This window comes from Anguilla rostrata, chromosome 17 (genome assembly GCF_018555375.3).
Source record: "Anguilla rostrata isolate EN2019 chromosome 17, ASM1855537v3, whole genome shotgun sequence".
In the NCBI taxonomy this organism is placed as follows: domain Eukaryota; kingdom Metazoa; phylum Chordata; class Actinopteri; order Anguilliformes; family Anguillidae; genus Anguilla; species Anguilla rostrata.
This window is the reverse complement of record NC_057949.1, coordinates 17,711,067-17,729,061: the sequence shown is the minus strand read 5'-3', so window position 1 is coordinate 17,729,061 and position 17,995 is coordinate 17,711,067. Positions and strand designations below refer to the sequence as shown.

Below are 17,995 nucleotides of genomic sequence, written 5' to 3'. Positions count from 1 at the left end.
TCACATCACAATTTGTTGTGATCTTGACATAAAAAAGTCACTTTCTTGTCATCACAAGAGAACCTTTACCATCTGGTTGCACAGTGATTGTGTGTGGTGGACTACATTACCCTATGGTGGATGAGAGCATTTGTTTTAATTATTTTTACATCAAGATCAGGAGATGTAAGTCGGGATCATGAACAAAAACAAACGTTGTTATGTTAGATCTTGTGATCTTGAGATGACAGGACAAAAAAACAAATTACATGGCCTTCAAGGATTTCTGTAATTTATTGACTCAAAAGGCACCGTTTCCAGAGGTCAGTAGTGAATACACTCATTTCGGGATTAAATCCTAAATTCTGAAGGGGAAAGGGTATTTTGAGGTGATCAGTCATTTTTGGGCTCTGACTTGTAAACCTCCAGATCTTGAGTAGTATGTCTGGCCTCCCTAAATAGATCTAGGGAATTCCAGTACACTGTATTTTTATCTCTGCGTGGACTTTTCATCTTTTACACTTAAAATCAATTACAGCTGTATTCATCTGTGACCTGAGACAGTGTGTGAACTGAGAAAAGACACCGGAAAACAATGCTTGTGTTCATGTCTGTACAGCAGGTGTGTGAACTATCTTTTCTCTCATTAATAACCACCTCTTTCTAATTAAAACTCCAAGCCAAGCGAAGACCCAGGGGAAAACGTTCTGCAACTCCCCCGATGCATATACATGTGCTAAGAGATAAAAGAAGAAAAAGGATAATTTTGACATGCGAAAGAGACCTCATTCAGGGAGGGTAAAATAGGCCAGGTCACTCTTTGTTCCAGAGAAAGACTAGCCACTTGGGGAAGGTGCACTTCCAAATTCGCAGACAGAAACCCCTCCTGCAGGCTGGTTAAATGTGTCGGTTGGTACCGTGGCGCTCTTGAGGTTGTCCTTGACTCTTGCGCACATGGTTCGAGTACGTGAGCATGCTGGTCATCCTCCTGAACTGCGTGACCCTGGGAATGTTCCAGCCTTGTGAGGACCTCAAGTGCAAGTCCGATTGGTGCACCATCCTGCAGGTGAGTGGCTGTGTGTAGCGTGTGTGTGCCTGTGTGTGTGTGTGTTTGTGTGCATGCGTTTGTGTGTGTGTGTGTGTGTGCATGCGTTTGTGTGTGCGTGTGTGCGTGAGTGTGTGGTGTGGGGGGGATTTAGCTATGATGTGTGTGGGAGAAGATTGGTTTAGCTGTGTGTTTGTTTGTATGTTGGGAGTAATTTTCTGTGTGTTTTTGTTGGGGGGGGGGTCAATTTCCTGTGTGCTTGTGGGGTTTGGGGGTGCCTTTTCATATCACTGTGTGGGTAAGTCTTCAAAGTTTAGCTTTGAAGATTAATTTGAAAGTTATATGTTAGACATACAAGATTTTTAAAAAGTGTACTCACGACTCATATGCTATCAACATTCAAGAATTATATAGTGTTATGGAAGCGTAGTGCAATACAGTGCGTTGCACACATGCTAAATAAAAATGACCTAAGCCGCTATGAGCAGTATAATACCTTACAGGATTTTAGATGCCTGGTCACGAGTAGATGGAAGGGACTGTGGTGCTGAATGTAAGCAACCCAAGCAAATCCCAACCCCTAAATCCGCCTCCAGAAATGTACCCAGCACGCTGCAGCTGATTGTGGAACCCAGCGGTTTGTATGGGTTCCTTAATCGCGCGCTGGCCGCTCGGTCACCTGCTGCTCCGCTGCGATAGCATGCCCAGGCCGCAGGTGACTGAGACCATCTGTGGAGAGAAAGCCTGTTTCTGGAGTCGCTGACGGTTTGCGCTCCCCACCCCCCACTCCCCCTCTCCCCCTCTCCCTCCAAACCCCCCCCCCCCACTGCCCCGCTCACATGCCTGTTTTGGGCGATGGCCATGACTGTGGGAAAGCTGCAGGCTCGGAATGCCGTGCCACTGAGATTTGGGAGAGGGAAGGACGGTGGCAGGAAATGCAGAGGAGGGAGAGAAGCGGAGACCAGCTCTCTTCCCCCCCCGCGGGACAGGCTCTCCGAACTGGCCTGTCTTCCCATGCCCTGCCTGAGCTGCAGCTTAAATCAGAGTGGAGGGTAAATGCACTGAGCCTCAGCTTCGGCACATTCAACAGATCAGTCTTTTCCCAGAAGCCTTTGCAGTCTCCAGGCCACGATTGCTCAGTTTGTAGTTTTGTATTAGGCTGGCAAAGAAGACAAAGATGGCGCAAAGCATTGGCTTTGCAGCATGTTGGGTGTGGCCTGAGGTGATCGTGTGTGATTTCCTGTGCTCTTTCCGCAGGCGTTTGATGACTGCATTTTTGCTTTCTTCGCCGTGGAGATGGTCATCAAAATGTTGGCTTTAGGAATTTTTGGGTCAAAGTGTTACCTGGGCGACACATGGAATCGGCTGGATTTCTTCATTGTCATGGCAGGGTCAGTATATCTCACTCGCTCACACACACGCACGCACTCACACACACACAAACGCACATAAATGCACTCACACACACTTACTTACTCACAGGCACACACGCACTCACAGACACACACACACACACACACACTCACCCACACACACACAAACGCACATAAATGCACTCACACACACTCACTTACTCACAGGCACACACGCACTCACAGACACACACACACACACACACATAAATGCACCCATACGCTCGCGGTCCATTCTTCAAATGCTTTGGCGTCCCTCTAAACAGCCCCTGCATCATGTGCACACTGGGTCAGAGAGATGAATATTCTCCTATGGAGGAGTGATATTCACACAATGCATTGCATTAGCATATTTAATAATATTCGCGTCATGTGAACTGTGATGTAAAGCGGAGCCGGCGGTCTCCCCGGGGAGCGTGCGCTCAGACTCGCCCAGCGAAGTGACCCAGTTTCCCCGCCGTTTCCCCTGCATCAGCAGCAGCAGCTGCAGCCCGTGCGCCAGGCTGGCCCGTCACGCCGCTGCCACATCACTCAGTCACACTTACCGCTGCCAATCAATAAATTCAATTTGAGCCTCCGCTCCGCGCTGCAGGAAGACGCGGGGAGCGCTGCCATTCGAGGGGCGCGCTAATGGCGATGGCGGACTCTGCGGAGCGGGTTGGTCTGCTACCGTCAGCGCTGAGCAGCCGGAACGGCCTGTGGTCCCGCTCGGGAATGGGAGGGTGGGGGGGGATCTTGTTCAGCCTGGCGGGAGTGATTTACAATGAAACACCAGAACGCAGCTTTGCTCTAACTTCAAGCAGGCCTCGCTTTTGGTCCGTGAGGCTTCCCAGACAGAACACAATGTTATTTCAGCTTTCTTTTTTTACATTACATTTATACTCAGGCATTTAAAAGATGCCCTTATCCAGAGTGACTTACCCGGCTTGCATTCTTTTTGCACACAAACCATTTATAGAGCTGGATATTTACTGAAGCGGTTTTGGTTAAGTGCCTTTGCTCCAGGGCACAATGGCAGTTTCCCAGCCCGGAATCAAACGCATTAAATCAAGCCGCTTGCTAACCGTGATACTGCACTGCTGCCTTTCGTAGGGTTTTGGTGAATAAAAGCGAAGTAGCTTTTTTAAATTTTAATTATTTATTTTTCTTTACAGCTATGCTGTAAGTTATGTTGATGAAACATTGCATTCTCATGGTTTTGTTGGGTCTGAGTTTTTGTGGGTGGTGGAACAAAAAGGCTGTTAAAAAGTTTTTTCACCAAAACCTTTTACTAGAACAAGGTGCAGTAGCCCTGAATTTGAAAAAAAGAAAAGCTTCTATCTCTCAGAAACTACTTTAAAAATTCGAACTCAAATGTAATAATGATAAGGATGAAATATACATGCTGCATTTATCAGTGAAATGGCTTCTGTCCTCAGCCAATTATTATACTTCAAACATCAACAACGTAATACTTAATACCTCATGGTGATATATTAGAGGGCTGCTGTTTTGGGAAGGTACAGTGCAGTGTACTGGAGTGCACAACCAAAACAACAAAAATAGTATCCTTTTCTGCACACAATTGTGTTATGGACTGCACTGAAGATGTCAACACAATGACACAACTGAGATTTATTCTTGGGTTTACTCATTACCTTTAGTAGAGTGTAAATATTGATTTTTTTTTTTTTTTAAAGTAACATGCCCAAGGAATGGGATCACTCCTTTAATATCTCACAAGGAAAATTAAAAATGACTTAAGATGATTATAATATATTATATTATGATATATTATCACTGTTATAACTAAGACATAATTGTTGGAACCGATTATTTTAATGTATTATGGAGCAGCTATCTATTTTGGACTGAGAGAAGATGTTACTGTTGTCAAATTCTCTTCAGTATCACTGCTGTCTGTTCACTAAATGAAGCCCTGCAGGTTTACAAGCAGGAAGTGATGTCAGTTGGAAGGGCGGTCCTTCCCTGCCATTGGCTCTGGTTTGTGCACTCATGCTGTCCTGTGCTTTCTCTCCAGGATGCTGGAGTACTCGCTGGAGGGCCACAACGCCAGCCTATCAGCAATCCGCACTGTGCGTGTGCTCCGCCCCCTCCGCGCCATCAACAGAGTCCCCAGTGAGTGACCCCCATGTCACACACACACATGCATTCACACACGCGCACACACACACACTCGCACGCACTCACACATACTCACGCACAGTCTCACAGACACCGCACACTTTGCTCATACTCGCACACATGCACATACATACACGCACACACACACACTGAACTGCCTTATAGGACAGGCATAGCGATGGTCATAGGTCAGAGAGAGAAAGAGAGAAAGAGAGAGGGATGGGCGGGGGAGAAGGAGCAGGAGGGAGAGACTTTTGTCCTTTTCTGGACAGATGGGTTTTGTTGGTTGTGCAGTGGCGTGGCTCTGATACAGCTATGCTACAGGCCTGTATTTATATAGCATGGTGGAATGGAGGGAGCGTGGGAACGTCAGAACGCTCCTCCGCCATGCGCAGATCTTCCGTCGTCCCGTTTCAGAAGACCAAAGTTAGTTCCTGCTGGATCCTGCCTGCTGCAGTAAGCAATACAAGCAAAGTCTCAGTGACTTCCTGTCAAAAACATTTTCCCTGAGCCAGCAAACTGTGGATGGTGGAGCTGGAAAGCCAGCATGGAGAGTGAAAGACTGTCCACTCAGACTCTCAGACACTGTCACTCACCCTGTGCATCTTTACAAAGCGCAGTTTGGTGAGTGCATTTTGCCAAACCGTTCTATGTACACCTGCTTTTATTTCAGTCAAAGTTAAGGACAAATGCCTGTTTTCATTCATGCCTAAGTCTTGGAGCACAAAGGATGTTGTTGTCCATGATATGAGAGAAGTAGAAAGCTGTAGAAAGCTGCCGTTGCTGCTGTACATGACAGCCATGGGTTTGGCTGAAACATTTCTCACTGTTCTGTTCTGCTTTGTTGAGCGCCCTTGACTCTGGTAACATGGTGTGAGCTAACCACAGGTTATTTTTGTATTAATGCTGATGTAAAAAATAAAATGGTCTGCAGTCATATCAGGTACGTATCACACTTTAGAACTGAAAGACATACTGCCTGGATCAGTTTGTGTTTTTGGTTAATAAGATAATGCAGTTTCAGGTTGTAGAGCATGTACTGTAGAGCCGGATGCCCTTGTATACTGATACTGAAAGACATCCTTACAGGCTGCCCGGGGAGAACAGGGTGGTATTATGGTATGAAACAGTGAGGCATTTCTATGCACTTCCTTCTGTCCACTGTTTGGAGCAATCTCTTCAGAAGAGACTTAGTTGGCTGGGCCTCAGGGGTGGGACTGGCTTTCCCTCCATCTTATAAGGGCACCTTGGAGTTTTTATTCCTGAGAAAAAGAGTCTTCGCTCTGCCTCAGAGTAACTGGTCTAATTGGACCTTGAAATTAATTTAAGGTTATCTGGAGAGAAAAAAAACCCTTGATGAGTGGCTGCCTGCGAACCCCAGGGAAAGTGTTTAATTGGACGCACCGAGCACAACCCCTGCACGGTGGCCTTTGTGCTTATGAATGCAGCTCAGATCTGTGGGGCCGGCGGTGTGTAATGCATTATGATAGGTGGTGCCACTCTCTTTTTGTCCATCACGGTGAAGGGAGGCGGGGCCGGGGGCTGGGGTTGGGGGGAAGGCCGCACTCTAATGTGCCTCTGGGAATATTGCTACGATTGGCTGAGCTCTGACATGCCTTGGTGTGTGCGTGCTGCAGGTTAATATGGCGCGTTTGCGAGCGCTCAAGCCCTGCCAAAGATGGCTGAGCATTTGGTGCTGGGCACGGCTCATGACATCAGCTGCAATGGCCCTGTTTGTTATTAAGATGAGGAGATTATGTCATTTATCGGGTATCAGAGGTGTTTGGACTACTTCCCTGGAGGTCAGTGGGTTCACTGGTTTTTGGCCTAAACAATTTCTCTTGCTAGTCGGTCCAATTAATCTCCTAGCACCAAACCTTTACCCTGAAGTATTTCCCAAAATGCGCTGTTAAAGGGTATAGATACAGCTTTAGCCCAATTGTGCTTCATTAATTTGCTTCATTAATCAAGCAGTTTCTAGAGCTAATTGAGAAATGAGGTGTGGGAGCTGGAGTGCGACCCTGCGTGGCTGGCTGAGCTGTGGAGGGGCTGAGTCTGGCCCCTCTGGGCTGGGGAGGGGCCGCTGGGTAGAGCCTCCGCGGTCCTGTGCAGGCAGGGTAAAGCGGCTCTGTGACTGAGGCGCGTCTGCTCCCTGGGATGCGCGACAGCAGCTTACTGTCAGAGATAAATCAGAGCCCCGGCACGGGCCCTGGCAGTGCGTCTGGAGCAGAGTCAGCCGGGCCAGCCTCCCTGGCTCGCTTCTCCGGGGGAGCTGGCACGTGTTTTTGGGTTGCTCTGCGGCCGCGCCCCGGGTGTTTTGCACTCCTTCACCCCGAATGGGCATTCTCCTCTCCTCTCTTCTCCTCCCCTCTCCTCTCTTCTCCTCTCCTGCCATCCTCTCATCCTGTCCACCTCTCCTCCTCTCTCCTGGCATTGCTCCTGCTGGTTTACCCCGCGGTGAGCGCCGTCATGCTTCCTGTTTTCCACCTCAGCCCTTCCTGCAGCACCGGGGCCTGAGCTTGTCACCCACTCCGCCGCCCTGAGAACAGGAGAAACCCGCTCTCCGCTCACTCTGAGAAGGTCACAGGCATTTCAGCTGGTGCAGCTCCCCTCCGTCTGAGAGGGTCAAGGTCATTTCATGGTCAAGATTTCAACCAATCATTTTTCTCTGTGGTTGACAACAGTATCTGTATATTGACCCAGAAAAGTCTGTGATGAGAAGCTCACTGAACCTGTTGGGTTTCAGCCGCCTTACAACCCTCTGGGTTGTCTTTCCAAAGAGAAGAACAGTCTCTTGTTTTCAGCTACAGAGGAAAGCTGAGTTTAAAGTCTCTCCCTTTTACCTGACACGGAGAACACTGCAGATGTTGCAGTCCTTTAAAGAGATGGAGAAACTGCTTTGAAACTGAAACCAACCTTTCCCGAGGGACTTTATCTTTTTCTTCAGTTGCTACAGTTGCTTCAGTTGATGTCACTCGTGGAAGACGGGAAGTGATGTATAAGGCAGTTAGAGCCACTTAGCTGGTGAGTACACCCAGCTGACAGATTCCTTGGAAAAGTCTTCCCCGAAAGGTACATTTTTTGTGTGCTTCTGTCTTATGAACTCTTGACAATTCTGGTTTATTTTGATGAATCTGTGCCTGGGCAGACTGGGTCCCCCTGGGTCTCGCAGGTCAAGCCAGAGCCACGCCCGTTTCCGGTGAGATTTTCGGATGCAGTTGCTGCTAAGCACATCAAAAGTCATGATTTTTTTTTTTGCCCTTGCTCACATGGTAGATTTTTGAAAAGCTTTGATCTCAAAGTGTTTGTTTCAGGACAATCCGTGGCTTTCAACATGAGCTGGAGGATAATACTGACTCCATCAGGTAATCTGGATTGTTAAAAGGGTTTTAGGATACATTTGTGAACATCAGTATATTGCGAGTTAAAATGCAATGTGTAATAATACGTTTGCTAGGCCTGTCTTTGCAGCCCCGAAAATGCATGTACGTGAGCATGCGGGTTTCTGAAAAGGCGGTGCAATCTTATGACACGGTGCCTTCCAGGAACAGAAAGAGATTTTTTCAGTACCCCTGTCCTTCTCCTGGTGAATTAGGAGCTCTCAGAACAGTGTCAGCGGTGGGTTTGAGGAGCTGTACTGATGGACTCGCAGTGCGTTTAGCTTCGGTTAATGAGACGGAGGCTGCGTGGCCTGTAATGTTCCCGTCTTTTCTGTCAGGTTATCTGTGAGTCAGCAGCCTGTGTGTTCTCACAGTCAATTACCCACTCAGGATCGACCCCCCTGGAGATCCGCCGCACCTTTTCAGAAAGTGGTGTTTCATACGAAAGTAGTAAATTCCTAACGCAAGGAATACCTGTTAGAGTGTCAAAATAATTGCTGTGCGCTCATTACGAAAGTGCACCTTTGAAATAAGAAAAAAATAAGAATTTGCAGATTTATTCTTTGATTCATGAACATTTTTGTTATTTGCTTTCCAGTGAATTTGAATCTACCATCATTTAAGTGACTTAAAAGAATAAAATGCTTCTTCCAGCCAGCAATTCTCCAGTCCAATTTCAGCCTTTGTCACCCTATGGCTAACTTTACTTTTGACCAGACAAAGAAATGTTAATGTTCATAATTATTCTTATTTTAAATGTCTCCTTTTGCTTATGCTCTCTTATGGCTTTATGGTTTAATTATGCATGTATCATAGTGGAGAATAAAGCATATTTAAATGAAGTCATAATTTTGGGCTCGGCAAAGTGCTGTCTAGCCCTGCTTATCGAATGGGCTCTACAGCGTGCAAAGTGTGATTTACCTGAGAATTGCAGCACGTTAATTTTTCTCTCCGTGTGTCCACATTTATCCTGGCACCTCCTGGACTGAGTGTGTATCTTAGGAACCATTTGCAATGCATGAGAAGGGAGACTACTGCAGTACATAACCAATAACAGATTTACAGGGAAATGCTGCCTTCAGCTCTCATTAGATATAATGAACTGCTCTCTCTCTTACGATGCCAGAGACAAATGGTGCAGTATGAGAAAGGAATGAGGTTATTTTTGTTGTTGCTCGGAGATATAATGCGGATCCGGTATTAATATTAACCATAGTGAAGAGGGAGACGACAGTTTGTGCTCACCGTCATTTGTCGTGTAGAGTTCAGCTGTACTGAGATCAGCGTTGGGAGTTGCCTACAGCTGAAAGTGACAGAAATTCAGTTTAACAGGGCAGGGTCCTTCTTTCCCTGCGTTTCTGTAGCTGTCTTTCGGAGTCACAGTCATGAGAGCCCTGTGGCAGCATTTCAGTCTGGTTCATTTAGCGCCAAGATCAAGCCCAGGCTATTCTTTCAAACATTGTCATGTCCATAATAATGCTCTCCCCCGCCCCATATAGATGTTTCCAGCCAGTTGGCAGTACTGGAGAAGTATTTACTTGATTGTGAGGTACACAACATCCAGATGAGTGTGTGTGTGATTAAACTGAGAGGCACAGCTGGGTTATGTATGTATGTTTAATTTCTGTGATTATTCATGCAGTGGTTATGCTGAGATGCCTTTGGGATGGTGTAACAGGGTGGATTAGCAGCCTGTGTTTGTGAGACTGTGTAACAGGGTTGGTAAGGAGCCTGTGTTTGTGAGACTGTGTGATAGGGTTGGTAAGCAGCCTGTGTTTGTGAGACTGTGTAGCTGCCTGTGTTTGTGAGACTGTGTGACATGGTTGGTAAACAGCCTGTGTTTGTGAGACTCTGTAACAGGCTTGGTAAGGAGGCTGTGTTTGTGAGACTGTGTAGCAGCCTGTGTTTGTGAGACTGTGTGACAGGGTTGGTAAGCAGCCTGTGTTTGTGAGACTGTGTGATAGGGTTGGTAAGCAGCCCGTGTTTGTGAGACTGTGTAGCTGCCTGTGTTTGTGAGACTGTGTGACAGGGTTGGTAAGCAGCCTGTGTTAGTGAGACCCTGTAACAGGCTTGGTAAGGAGCCTGTGTTTGTGAGACTGTGTGACAGGGTTGGTAAGCAGCCTGTGTTAGTGAGACCCTGTAACAGGCTTGGTAAGGAGCCTGTGTTTGTGAGACTGTGTAACAAGGTTGGTAAGCAGCCTGTGTTCGTGAGACTGTGTGACAGGGTTGGTAAGCAGCCTGTGTTTGTGAGACTGTGTAGCAGCCTGTGTTTGTGAGACTGTGTGACAGAGTTGGTAAGCAGCCTGTGTTTGTGAGACTGTGTAGCAGCCTGTGTTTGTGAGACTGTGTGACAGGGTTGGTAAGCAGCCTGTGTTTGTGAGACTGTGTAGCAGCCTGTGTTTGGTCTCCTGCAGGTATGAGAATCCTGGTGACGCTGCTGTTGGACACCCTGCCGATGCTGGGCAACGTCCTGCTCCTCTGTTTCTTCGTCTTCTTCATCTTCGGCATCGTGGGGGTACAGCTGTGGGCCGGGCTCCTGAGGAACAGGTGCTTCTTACAGGACGATTTGAAGACGTAAGAACCATCGCTCTCTCTCTCTCTCTCTCTCTCTGTTTCTTTCTCTCTTTCTCTGCTGCTCTCTCTATGTCTTTGTATATGTACATGCATACAAGCGTACACACATATTTGTGTGCATGTGTGCCAAATACACATTCTCACATGTCCATGTTGAAACACACAGATTCACTGAAATGGGCAGCAATAGCAATTTTTATTTACACATCAGCAATGGAACCTTTCAGTACCTCGGTCAGTACATTTCTTTTGGAGTTTCCTTTAGAGTTGTTTTCATTGCTGTATTTGTTTCTGGATGCTATTGCTTTTAGTTTTTTATGTATTGTGTCTTTGAAGGTGTGGACATGCATTCAGTCCAACATGCGTAATATAATAGTGTGTGTGGCCTCTTCACCGGTGCCTGGGTTAGTCATGGGAACCAGGTTTGGTTATTTGCAGTGGGAAAGTGTGCCGTTCAACGCAGGCAGAAGTGAGATGTTGAGTCTTTGGCGAGGTCATGTGATTTAGCGCAGAGCGGTGTTGCCGTTGTTGCTGGGAAGCCTGGCTGTTCTTTTGTTGAACATCAGCACTTTGCAGTCTCTGCCCTGCATGGGTGATTGCTTTCATCTCCAACATGTAGCATCAAGGGTTTCACTGAATCCTGACAGCTTCTACCGCTGACACCCTTATCAAAGCCTGTTCTCTGCCTAATTAAACATGACTGCCCTATAAACGAGAACCACGTGCCGCTTACGTGTGTGTGTGTGTGTGTGTATGTGTGTGTGCACGCAGGTGTGCCTGTGTGTGTGGGTGTGTTTGTGTGTGTGCACGCAGGTGTGCCTGTGTGTGTGCTTGTGTGTCTGTGTGCCTGGGTGTGTGTGTGTGTGTGTGTGTGTATATGTGTGTGTGCACACGTAGGTGTGCCTGTTTGTGTGTGTATGCACGTGTATGTGTGTGTGCACGTGTATGTGTGTGTGCGCACGCATGTGTGCGTATGAACAGTAAGATATGTGTGAAATGCACTTGGACACAGTTCCAGTCATTTGAAGTCATTGTTTGGACCCAAATCGTGTCTTTCACGGAGATGTGAGGCAGAAAGGGGATTTTAAAAAATGGATTGTTTTCTTTACTGTGAACACAGCTCCCCTCCCGACGCGGTTGCCAGCTGAACTGTAGTCCCGAGGGACAAGAGCATTCAGTGGGGCTGTGGGGAACTGCTTGTCCCTTTCAAACACAAAAACACCATTCACACCAAATCAGGTGCATCTGAGCGCATCTCTTTCCGTGCGCTATTTAACGCAGCGTTTGCACCTGTTGTGGAAGCGCTGCTTCATTCTCGCACGCCTGCCGTTTCTGCCATTTTAAAGCTCCGCGAACCGGAGCTGCCGAAACGCCGCGTTGGTTCCTCGCGGTGATCTTTAGGCACAGATCTGGCTGTGCGCCACGGGCAGGGAGGAGTCCATTACACAGCACTCAGGCCACGACGGAGGGGGAGAAGAGCAGGGATGTTGCCCTCGCGCGCGTGCGCTCCTGGCACCTGTGGCCGTTATTTTGCGCGGTGTGTGTTTATCCTTTGTTGCGGTCTCCTCTCTTCCTCCCCTCCAGCCCTGTATTTTGGTAGATAATGGCCCGGAGAGTGGTCGTCCGCGTTCGTCTTTGTTTTCGCTGAACAATTGCGCGGTACATGTGGGCGGAACCGTACAAAACAATTTTGTCCGTTGGTTTTAAAAATTTTTTTATTATTTTGCCGAGTCCTTATACAGATGTACTTGAACTCAGAAGCCTTGCGTGGTGTTGACAAATAGTAATTAATTATGGTTATGAGATTGGTGTCCACATTCAACAAAAAAGTGTAAAAAGTTCATTATGCTTCATTCATTTTATTAGATTAGAGAGCGAGTGACCAAAATGCATATGGTCATCATGTCCCATCATCCTCAGCTGTTTTGGTGATTGGTCAGTAATATCTGCTTCTTGCCCTGGTCTCTTCAGGAGGTACAACCTGTCTGAACTGAGCCCGTACTACCGGCAGGAGGAGGGCGAGGATAACCCCTTCATCTGCTCTTCCGCTCGCGACAACGGCATGCTGCGCTGCCACAGCCTGCCCCCCGTCAAGGGGGGCGGGGCCGAGTGCGCCCTCCCCTTCACCCCCCAGAACCTGGACCTGTACGGCCTGGATGGGGCCGGCCGGAACCGCTGCATCAACTGGAACCAGTATTACAGCATGTGCCGGCCGGGGGACCACAACCCGCACAAGGGGGCCGTCAACTTCGACAACATCGGATACGCCTGGATCGCCATTTTCCAGGTGTGCCACCGCGCCTTCGTCGTCAAACGCAGCCTAGCACCTGGGTAAACCTGGAGGTCAGGAGTTCAGGTCCTTGGTTGATTCCAAACTTGACACCCTGAGTAAAGTGCTGGAGTTACTACAGTAGACTTTACACCCTGAGTAACGTGCTGGAGTTACTACAGTAGACTTTACACCCTGAGTAACGTGCTGGAGTTACTACAGTAGACTTTACACCCTGAGTAACGTGCTGGAGTTACTACAGTAGACTTTGCACCCTGAGTAACGTGCTGGAGTTACTACAGTAGACTTTACACCCTGAGTAACGTGCTGGAGTTACTACAGTAGACTTTACACCCTGAGTAACGTGCTGGAGTTACTACAATAGACTTTACACTCTGAGTAACGTGTTGGGGGTTAATGCAGTAGAGTCGGTCCTGTGCTGTGAATGACATAGAGAAGAGGGTCTCCTGTAAGTTTTGCTGGTTGAGAAGCTAAATAATAACATTAAAGGCAGCATTGTGTTTTACTAACTAACTGCTGGTTCATCAGGCATCGTGTTGACTGCAGAGTGCAAATTGGCTTTGAAAGATTGAGGAGTGGGAACTTTCCCTGCAGCTTGAGAAGGCTGTGGCTGTGCCACAGCTCTGATTACAGCTGATAACACCGCTGTACCAGCCCTTTGTGAAAAGGGTTTAATTATAGCACTGAATGCCCTCATATCGGTGACCAGGGCTCAACCGGCTCTGCAAAGTGAGCCGTTGCAGTGAAAAGCATCTGTTGGCTTGGTCACTCTGATTATTTATTTATGTATTTATTTGTTTGTTTGTTTGTTTGACAGGTACAGTGGGCAGCCACTTGGCTGTCCCAGAATTAGCTACCAAGCTAAAATTTCATCTGCTGTCCCCTGGGCAGGTAACAGAGAAAGTAGTGTACATAGAATGTCGATGTTAAAAGACAAACATATCACCATTATTAGTTTAAAAAATTAATTAAAAAACAGAAAAGGAAGAAACACAGTTCTTGTTACTTTACAGTTTCATCAATGATTAATGATTAATCACGTGATTGATTTCATTTCAGCCATGATTTCAGTTGTGATCTGATCTCTCACCCGGCACTCTGCTGGGATGGGGTCTCAGATGGGCAAACACACTGATGGGGTTTCATTATTTTTTTCTTCTTTGAATCATTTGTTTTCCCCGTCTGAGAGGAGGAGGGAGCAGCAGAGGGTGGTTACTGGGTCTCGCTGCCGGGCGCGGTTTGAGGGCCGAGGTTCCTGAGCAGGCAGCCAAACTGAGAGACTGCGCTCTGAATGAGCGATGAGGCTAAATGACCCTCTCTCTGAATAAAGGTGCCCCCCAGAGGAGCGTGGGTCGGGCACCATGCCAGCTGCGATGGGGATCGATGGGGGGGCGGGGGGACAGACAGGTGCTCGATAATGCGGGGTCACGGAACGGCCTGTTTCCACTGCTGGGGCGGGTACGTGGGCGGGGTTAGGGGCAGGTACGGGTGAATAGAGTAACAGTCCCTCCAGTGTTCTTCATTCACTTGGACTCCACTCCTCCAGAGCGCACTGAGCCGTAATGGTTCCCTGTGAGTTTATATACGCAGGCAGGGGGTATTTCTGATTGGTGTAGCCAGGTTGTGCATTGCATTGGTTCAAATCACAAATCACAATTCACAGCTGCACCGGGATGTGCAATATTGACTTGCTCTTAAGTACGTGTGTGTTTTTAAAAGTAACGCTGAAAATGCAAGTGGAATCCAAACTGTGAGGATTTCAGTTCAGGAGTTCACTGCAGTAACGAGCTGGTTATCTTTCATTGCTGCTGAAAAGTGAAGGCCAAGGCTTATCCTCATTTACACCCCAGTGTTTCTCTCTTCATGTTTGGCTACAATTCTCTCTTCAGAAAAACCACAAACAAGCAAAAAAAAAAAAAAACAGGCTTTAAAGCCTGACAGTTTCTCTACAAGGTTCTCTGCAGAGGTGAAGAGTAGTTTGAGCTGCCAGTTGTCTGCAGTTCACACAGTGTGAAGTGAGTGTGTGTGAGGGGAGGGCTGTGTGTCTGCTGGTAGACTGCACTGTGTGTGTGTGTGTGTGTGTGTGTGAGAGAGAGAGAGAGAGATGGGTGTGTGTCTGCAGGTAGTCTGCTCTCATGCTGAAGCTTATGGGACTGGACTGAAGTACAGATGAGGCGGAATAATTGTTTGTTCCAAAATTTGCCTGTGAAATCAAAGTTAATGACTTGGATCAGAATATGATTGCTTGGTAATTGCAAAATGTTAATAAAAATCAAGCTTTATTCTTTCAATTCGATAACAACTAGATACAAGAGATATCTCTAAAGAGATATTAATTATTATATTAAACTCCACATAATGTAATCCCTTCAGAATAGTAATTTTCTTGCTTGGTAAAGTGAGTATTTGCCTGTATGATCTTTAGGACAATCACTTGGAGCGGAATGTGATCGCTTGGTAATTGCAATACATTCAAGAGCTTTATACTTTCAGTCCAATATAGATTTTTTAAAATAAATATTTAATATATATCGAAGGAGAGCCTAAGTTCACACACACACACACACACACACACACACACAAAATGTCTTGATGTTCTTTTTCCTGCGTAATAATGTGAATGCTTATCTCCTTTCGGCAAAGTCATTATTTACATGGAAAGAACTGCAGTTTAATAAACTGCTTGGTTTATTCAGTTTCATTTGAATATGTGATCTTGGTAACAGCAGGATTTTTGACGTCTTGAGGTCACTTAAAACGTACACTTCTGAGGTGAAATGCAGCCCAGTGCAGAATATGTGAAATTTAAATGGAGCAGGTGCCCTGTGTTGGGTATCCGCTCCGAGCGCTGGGCGCTGGGCTGTGCTCATTACCTCCCACTGTCTTAACCTTTTCATTTCTGCTCCCCCTGCAGGTCATAACCCTGGAAGGATGGGTGGACATCATGTACTATGTAATGGATGCGCATTCCTTCTACAACTTCATATATTTTATATTGCTCATAATAGTAAGCAAAATCTTATTTATTTATGAATATGTTTAGTGCTTAAATTGCGATGTGCTTCTTCGTCTCACGTTAGCTCAAGTCAGTGAAATGGCGTGAATCTGATTCATATGGCAGTGGATTGCATGTGACTCCATTTGTCAATAATGTAGCATTAGCGCCATACCAAGCTGTGGTGCACACAGCTCACTCCCCGACTGTGTAGCCCTGCTCTCACCCCCGCTGCATTGAGCTGCACTTCATACAGTTCAGCAAATGCCTTGGGAAACCCTTTGAACGAGGCGTCTGTGCCTTTTGCAACCGTTCCCGCAGAGGACTGAGGCAGAGCTTCAGAGTAACGGCTCTGTGTCACTGTAGCCCCCCATATTTTTTGGGAGGTTTATGCTGCGCGTGTTGCAGGGATGTTGCAGGAACGTTGCAGGAATGACTGATGCGCTGCTGTACCGTGTGTCCGGCAGGTGGGCTCCTTCTTCATGATAAACCTGTGCCTGGTCGTGATCGCGACCCAGTTCTCCGAGACCAAGCAGCGGGAGAACCAGCTGATGCAGGAGCAGCGGGCGCGGTACCGGTCCAACGACAGCACGCTGGCCAGCTTCTCGGAGCCGGGCAGCTGCTACGAGGAGATGCTGCGCTACATCGGGCACCTGTACCGCAAGGTGAAGCGCCGCCTGCTCCGCCTCTACAGCGGCTGGCAGAGCAAGCGCAGGAAGAAAGTCAACCCCAACGGCGAGGGCGGAGGGGGCGGGGCCTGGGGAGGGGGCGGGGGCGGGGGCGTGAACGGGCACGGCCGGCCGCGCAGCAAGAGGAGGCGGATCCAGTCCATCCACCACCTGATACACCACCACCACCACCACCACCACCATCACCATCACCACCATCACCTTAGCAACGGCACCCCCGGCGGCGGCGAGACGGTCGACATGGTGGAGATGAAGCCCCTGAGGGCCCTTCCTGAGCTCAGGCTGCCGTCCCAGCCGGACGACCCCCTGGCCCCGCCGCTGGGGGCGGAGTCCGTTTCCGGAGCGCCGGAGGATGAGGGCCCCCTGCAGCTCCCCGAGGGCAAGACCTCGCCTTCAGGAGCTCCAGAGAACATACAGGTTCTGGGGAGGCTCAACGGGGGCATGAACTACCCCACCATCCGGCCCTCTCTCATCGGCCCCCCTGCTGCCAGCAGCCCCAGAGCCAGGGGCAGGAGGGTGGGCAACCACTCGATGAGCCTGGCCCTGAGCATCCCAGACCCCTACGACAAGCTCAGCCAGTTCGTGGGGGATTATGGTAGGTTGGCGTGCATGTCTTTTTTCCTGTACAGACCTGTCATGTACCCTTCCTAAAGGGACCCTCCTCTCAATCATGCATCCTCTCTGGCCTCCCAGTGGTGGAATGAGCTCCTCACTGCAGTCTGGACAGCAGAGTCACTGCCCACCTTCTGCTGAAGACTGAAAACACACCTGTGTAAACTGTATCACTGTATCGACTTTTGTTTCCTAGCCCTGTCGGTGCTAAATCTAGATTCTCTAACCCATATAACTTAATGTTCCAAAGCGGGTAATTCTCCATCTCCTAGTATGGGATTTACAGGGCCCCACCACGCCAGGAAATCCAGTGTTCTAATGTTTTTGAGGGCCCCTGTCAACCAAGGCCCTCATCTTAACATCCCCCCTATGGCACCCCTGTGAACATTATCCTTTGTGTTCTGACCATAACCATTGGCTGTGAACCTGATGACTTGGCATCAGCAGTGTTCACTGGCATCCCTGCTTAAGTCTGTGCTTATCTAAGAGGCTGTGGAGGGGCTGTGCTGAATGCCCAGATGTGATGTGATGTGATGTCATATGATGTGATGCAGCCCCATGCATGCTTATGAAACGGAGGGTGAGGTGTGATTTTAGCTGATGACTGGTGTCGTACTGAATCAGACCAGCGCTGCTTAAACCATGTGACAGAAAATCCATGGGCGAGATGTGAAAGATGTGCGTTCACAGTGTCAGGGATTGGGGAGTGAAGCCGTGTCCCCCAGCAGAGATTAGATAGAACTGTATGCTCCTCTGCTTTATCTGAACTTATTGCACCATTGAAGGTTCCCTACGGTGTCTTTGAAGGACAATTCATTCTTTCAGCTTTGATTCTCAAAGGTCAAAAGCACCGGTCTCGCTGGAAGATCATTTTGTTTGTGTGTGTGTGTGCGTG

At 48.0% G+C, this 17,995-nt stretch overlaps 1 protein-coding gene across 1 annotated transcript in view; it reads left to right on the top strand.

The window, feature by feature from the left end:
- Window positions 1-635: 635 nt before the first annotated feature.
- Window positions 636-17,995, top strand: part of LOC135243817 (voltage-dependent T-type calcium channel subunit alpha-1H-like) — a 55,172-nt gene continuing 37,812 nt past the window's right edge. Inside the window, exons 1-7 of the mRNA XM_064315882.1 lie at window positions 636-1,045; window positions 2,282-2,415; window positions 4,457-4,554; window positions 10,355-10,514; window positions 12,486-12,801; window positions 15,719-15,811; window positions 16,267-17,083. Of these exons, the coding sequence (XP_064171952.1) occupies window positions 953-1,045; window positions 2,282-2,415; window positions 4,457-4,554; window positions 10,355-10,514; window positions 12,486-12,801; window positions 15,719-15,811; window positions 16,267-17,083 (1,711 nt within the window). The 5' untranslated portion in view covers window positions 636-952. The remainder of the gene's footprint in view (window positions 1,046-2,281; window positions 2,416-4,456; window positions 4,555-10,354; window positions 10,515-12,485; window positions 12,802-15,718; window positions 15,812-16,266; window positions 17,084-17,995) is intronic.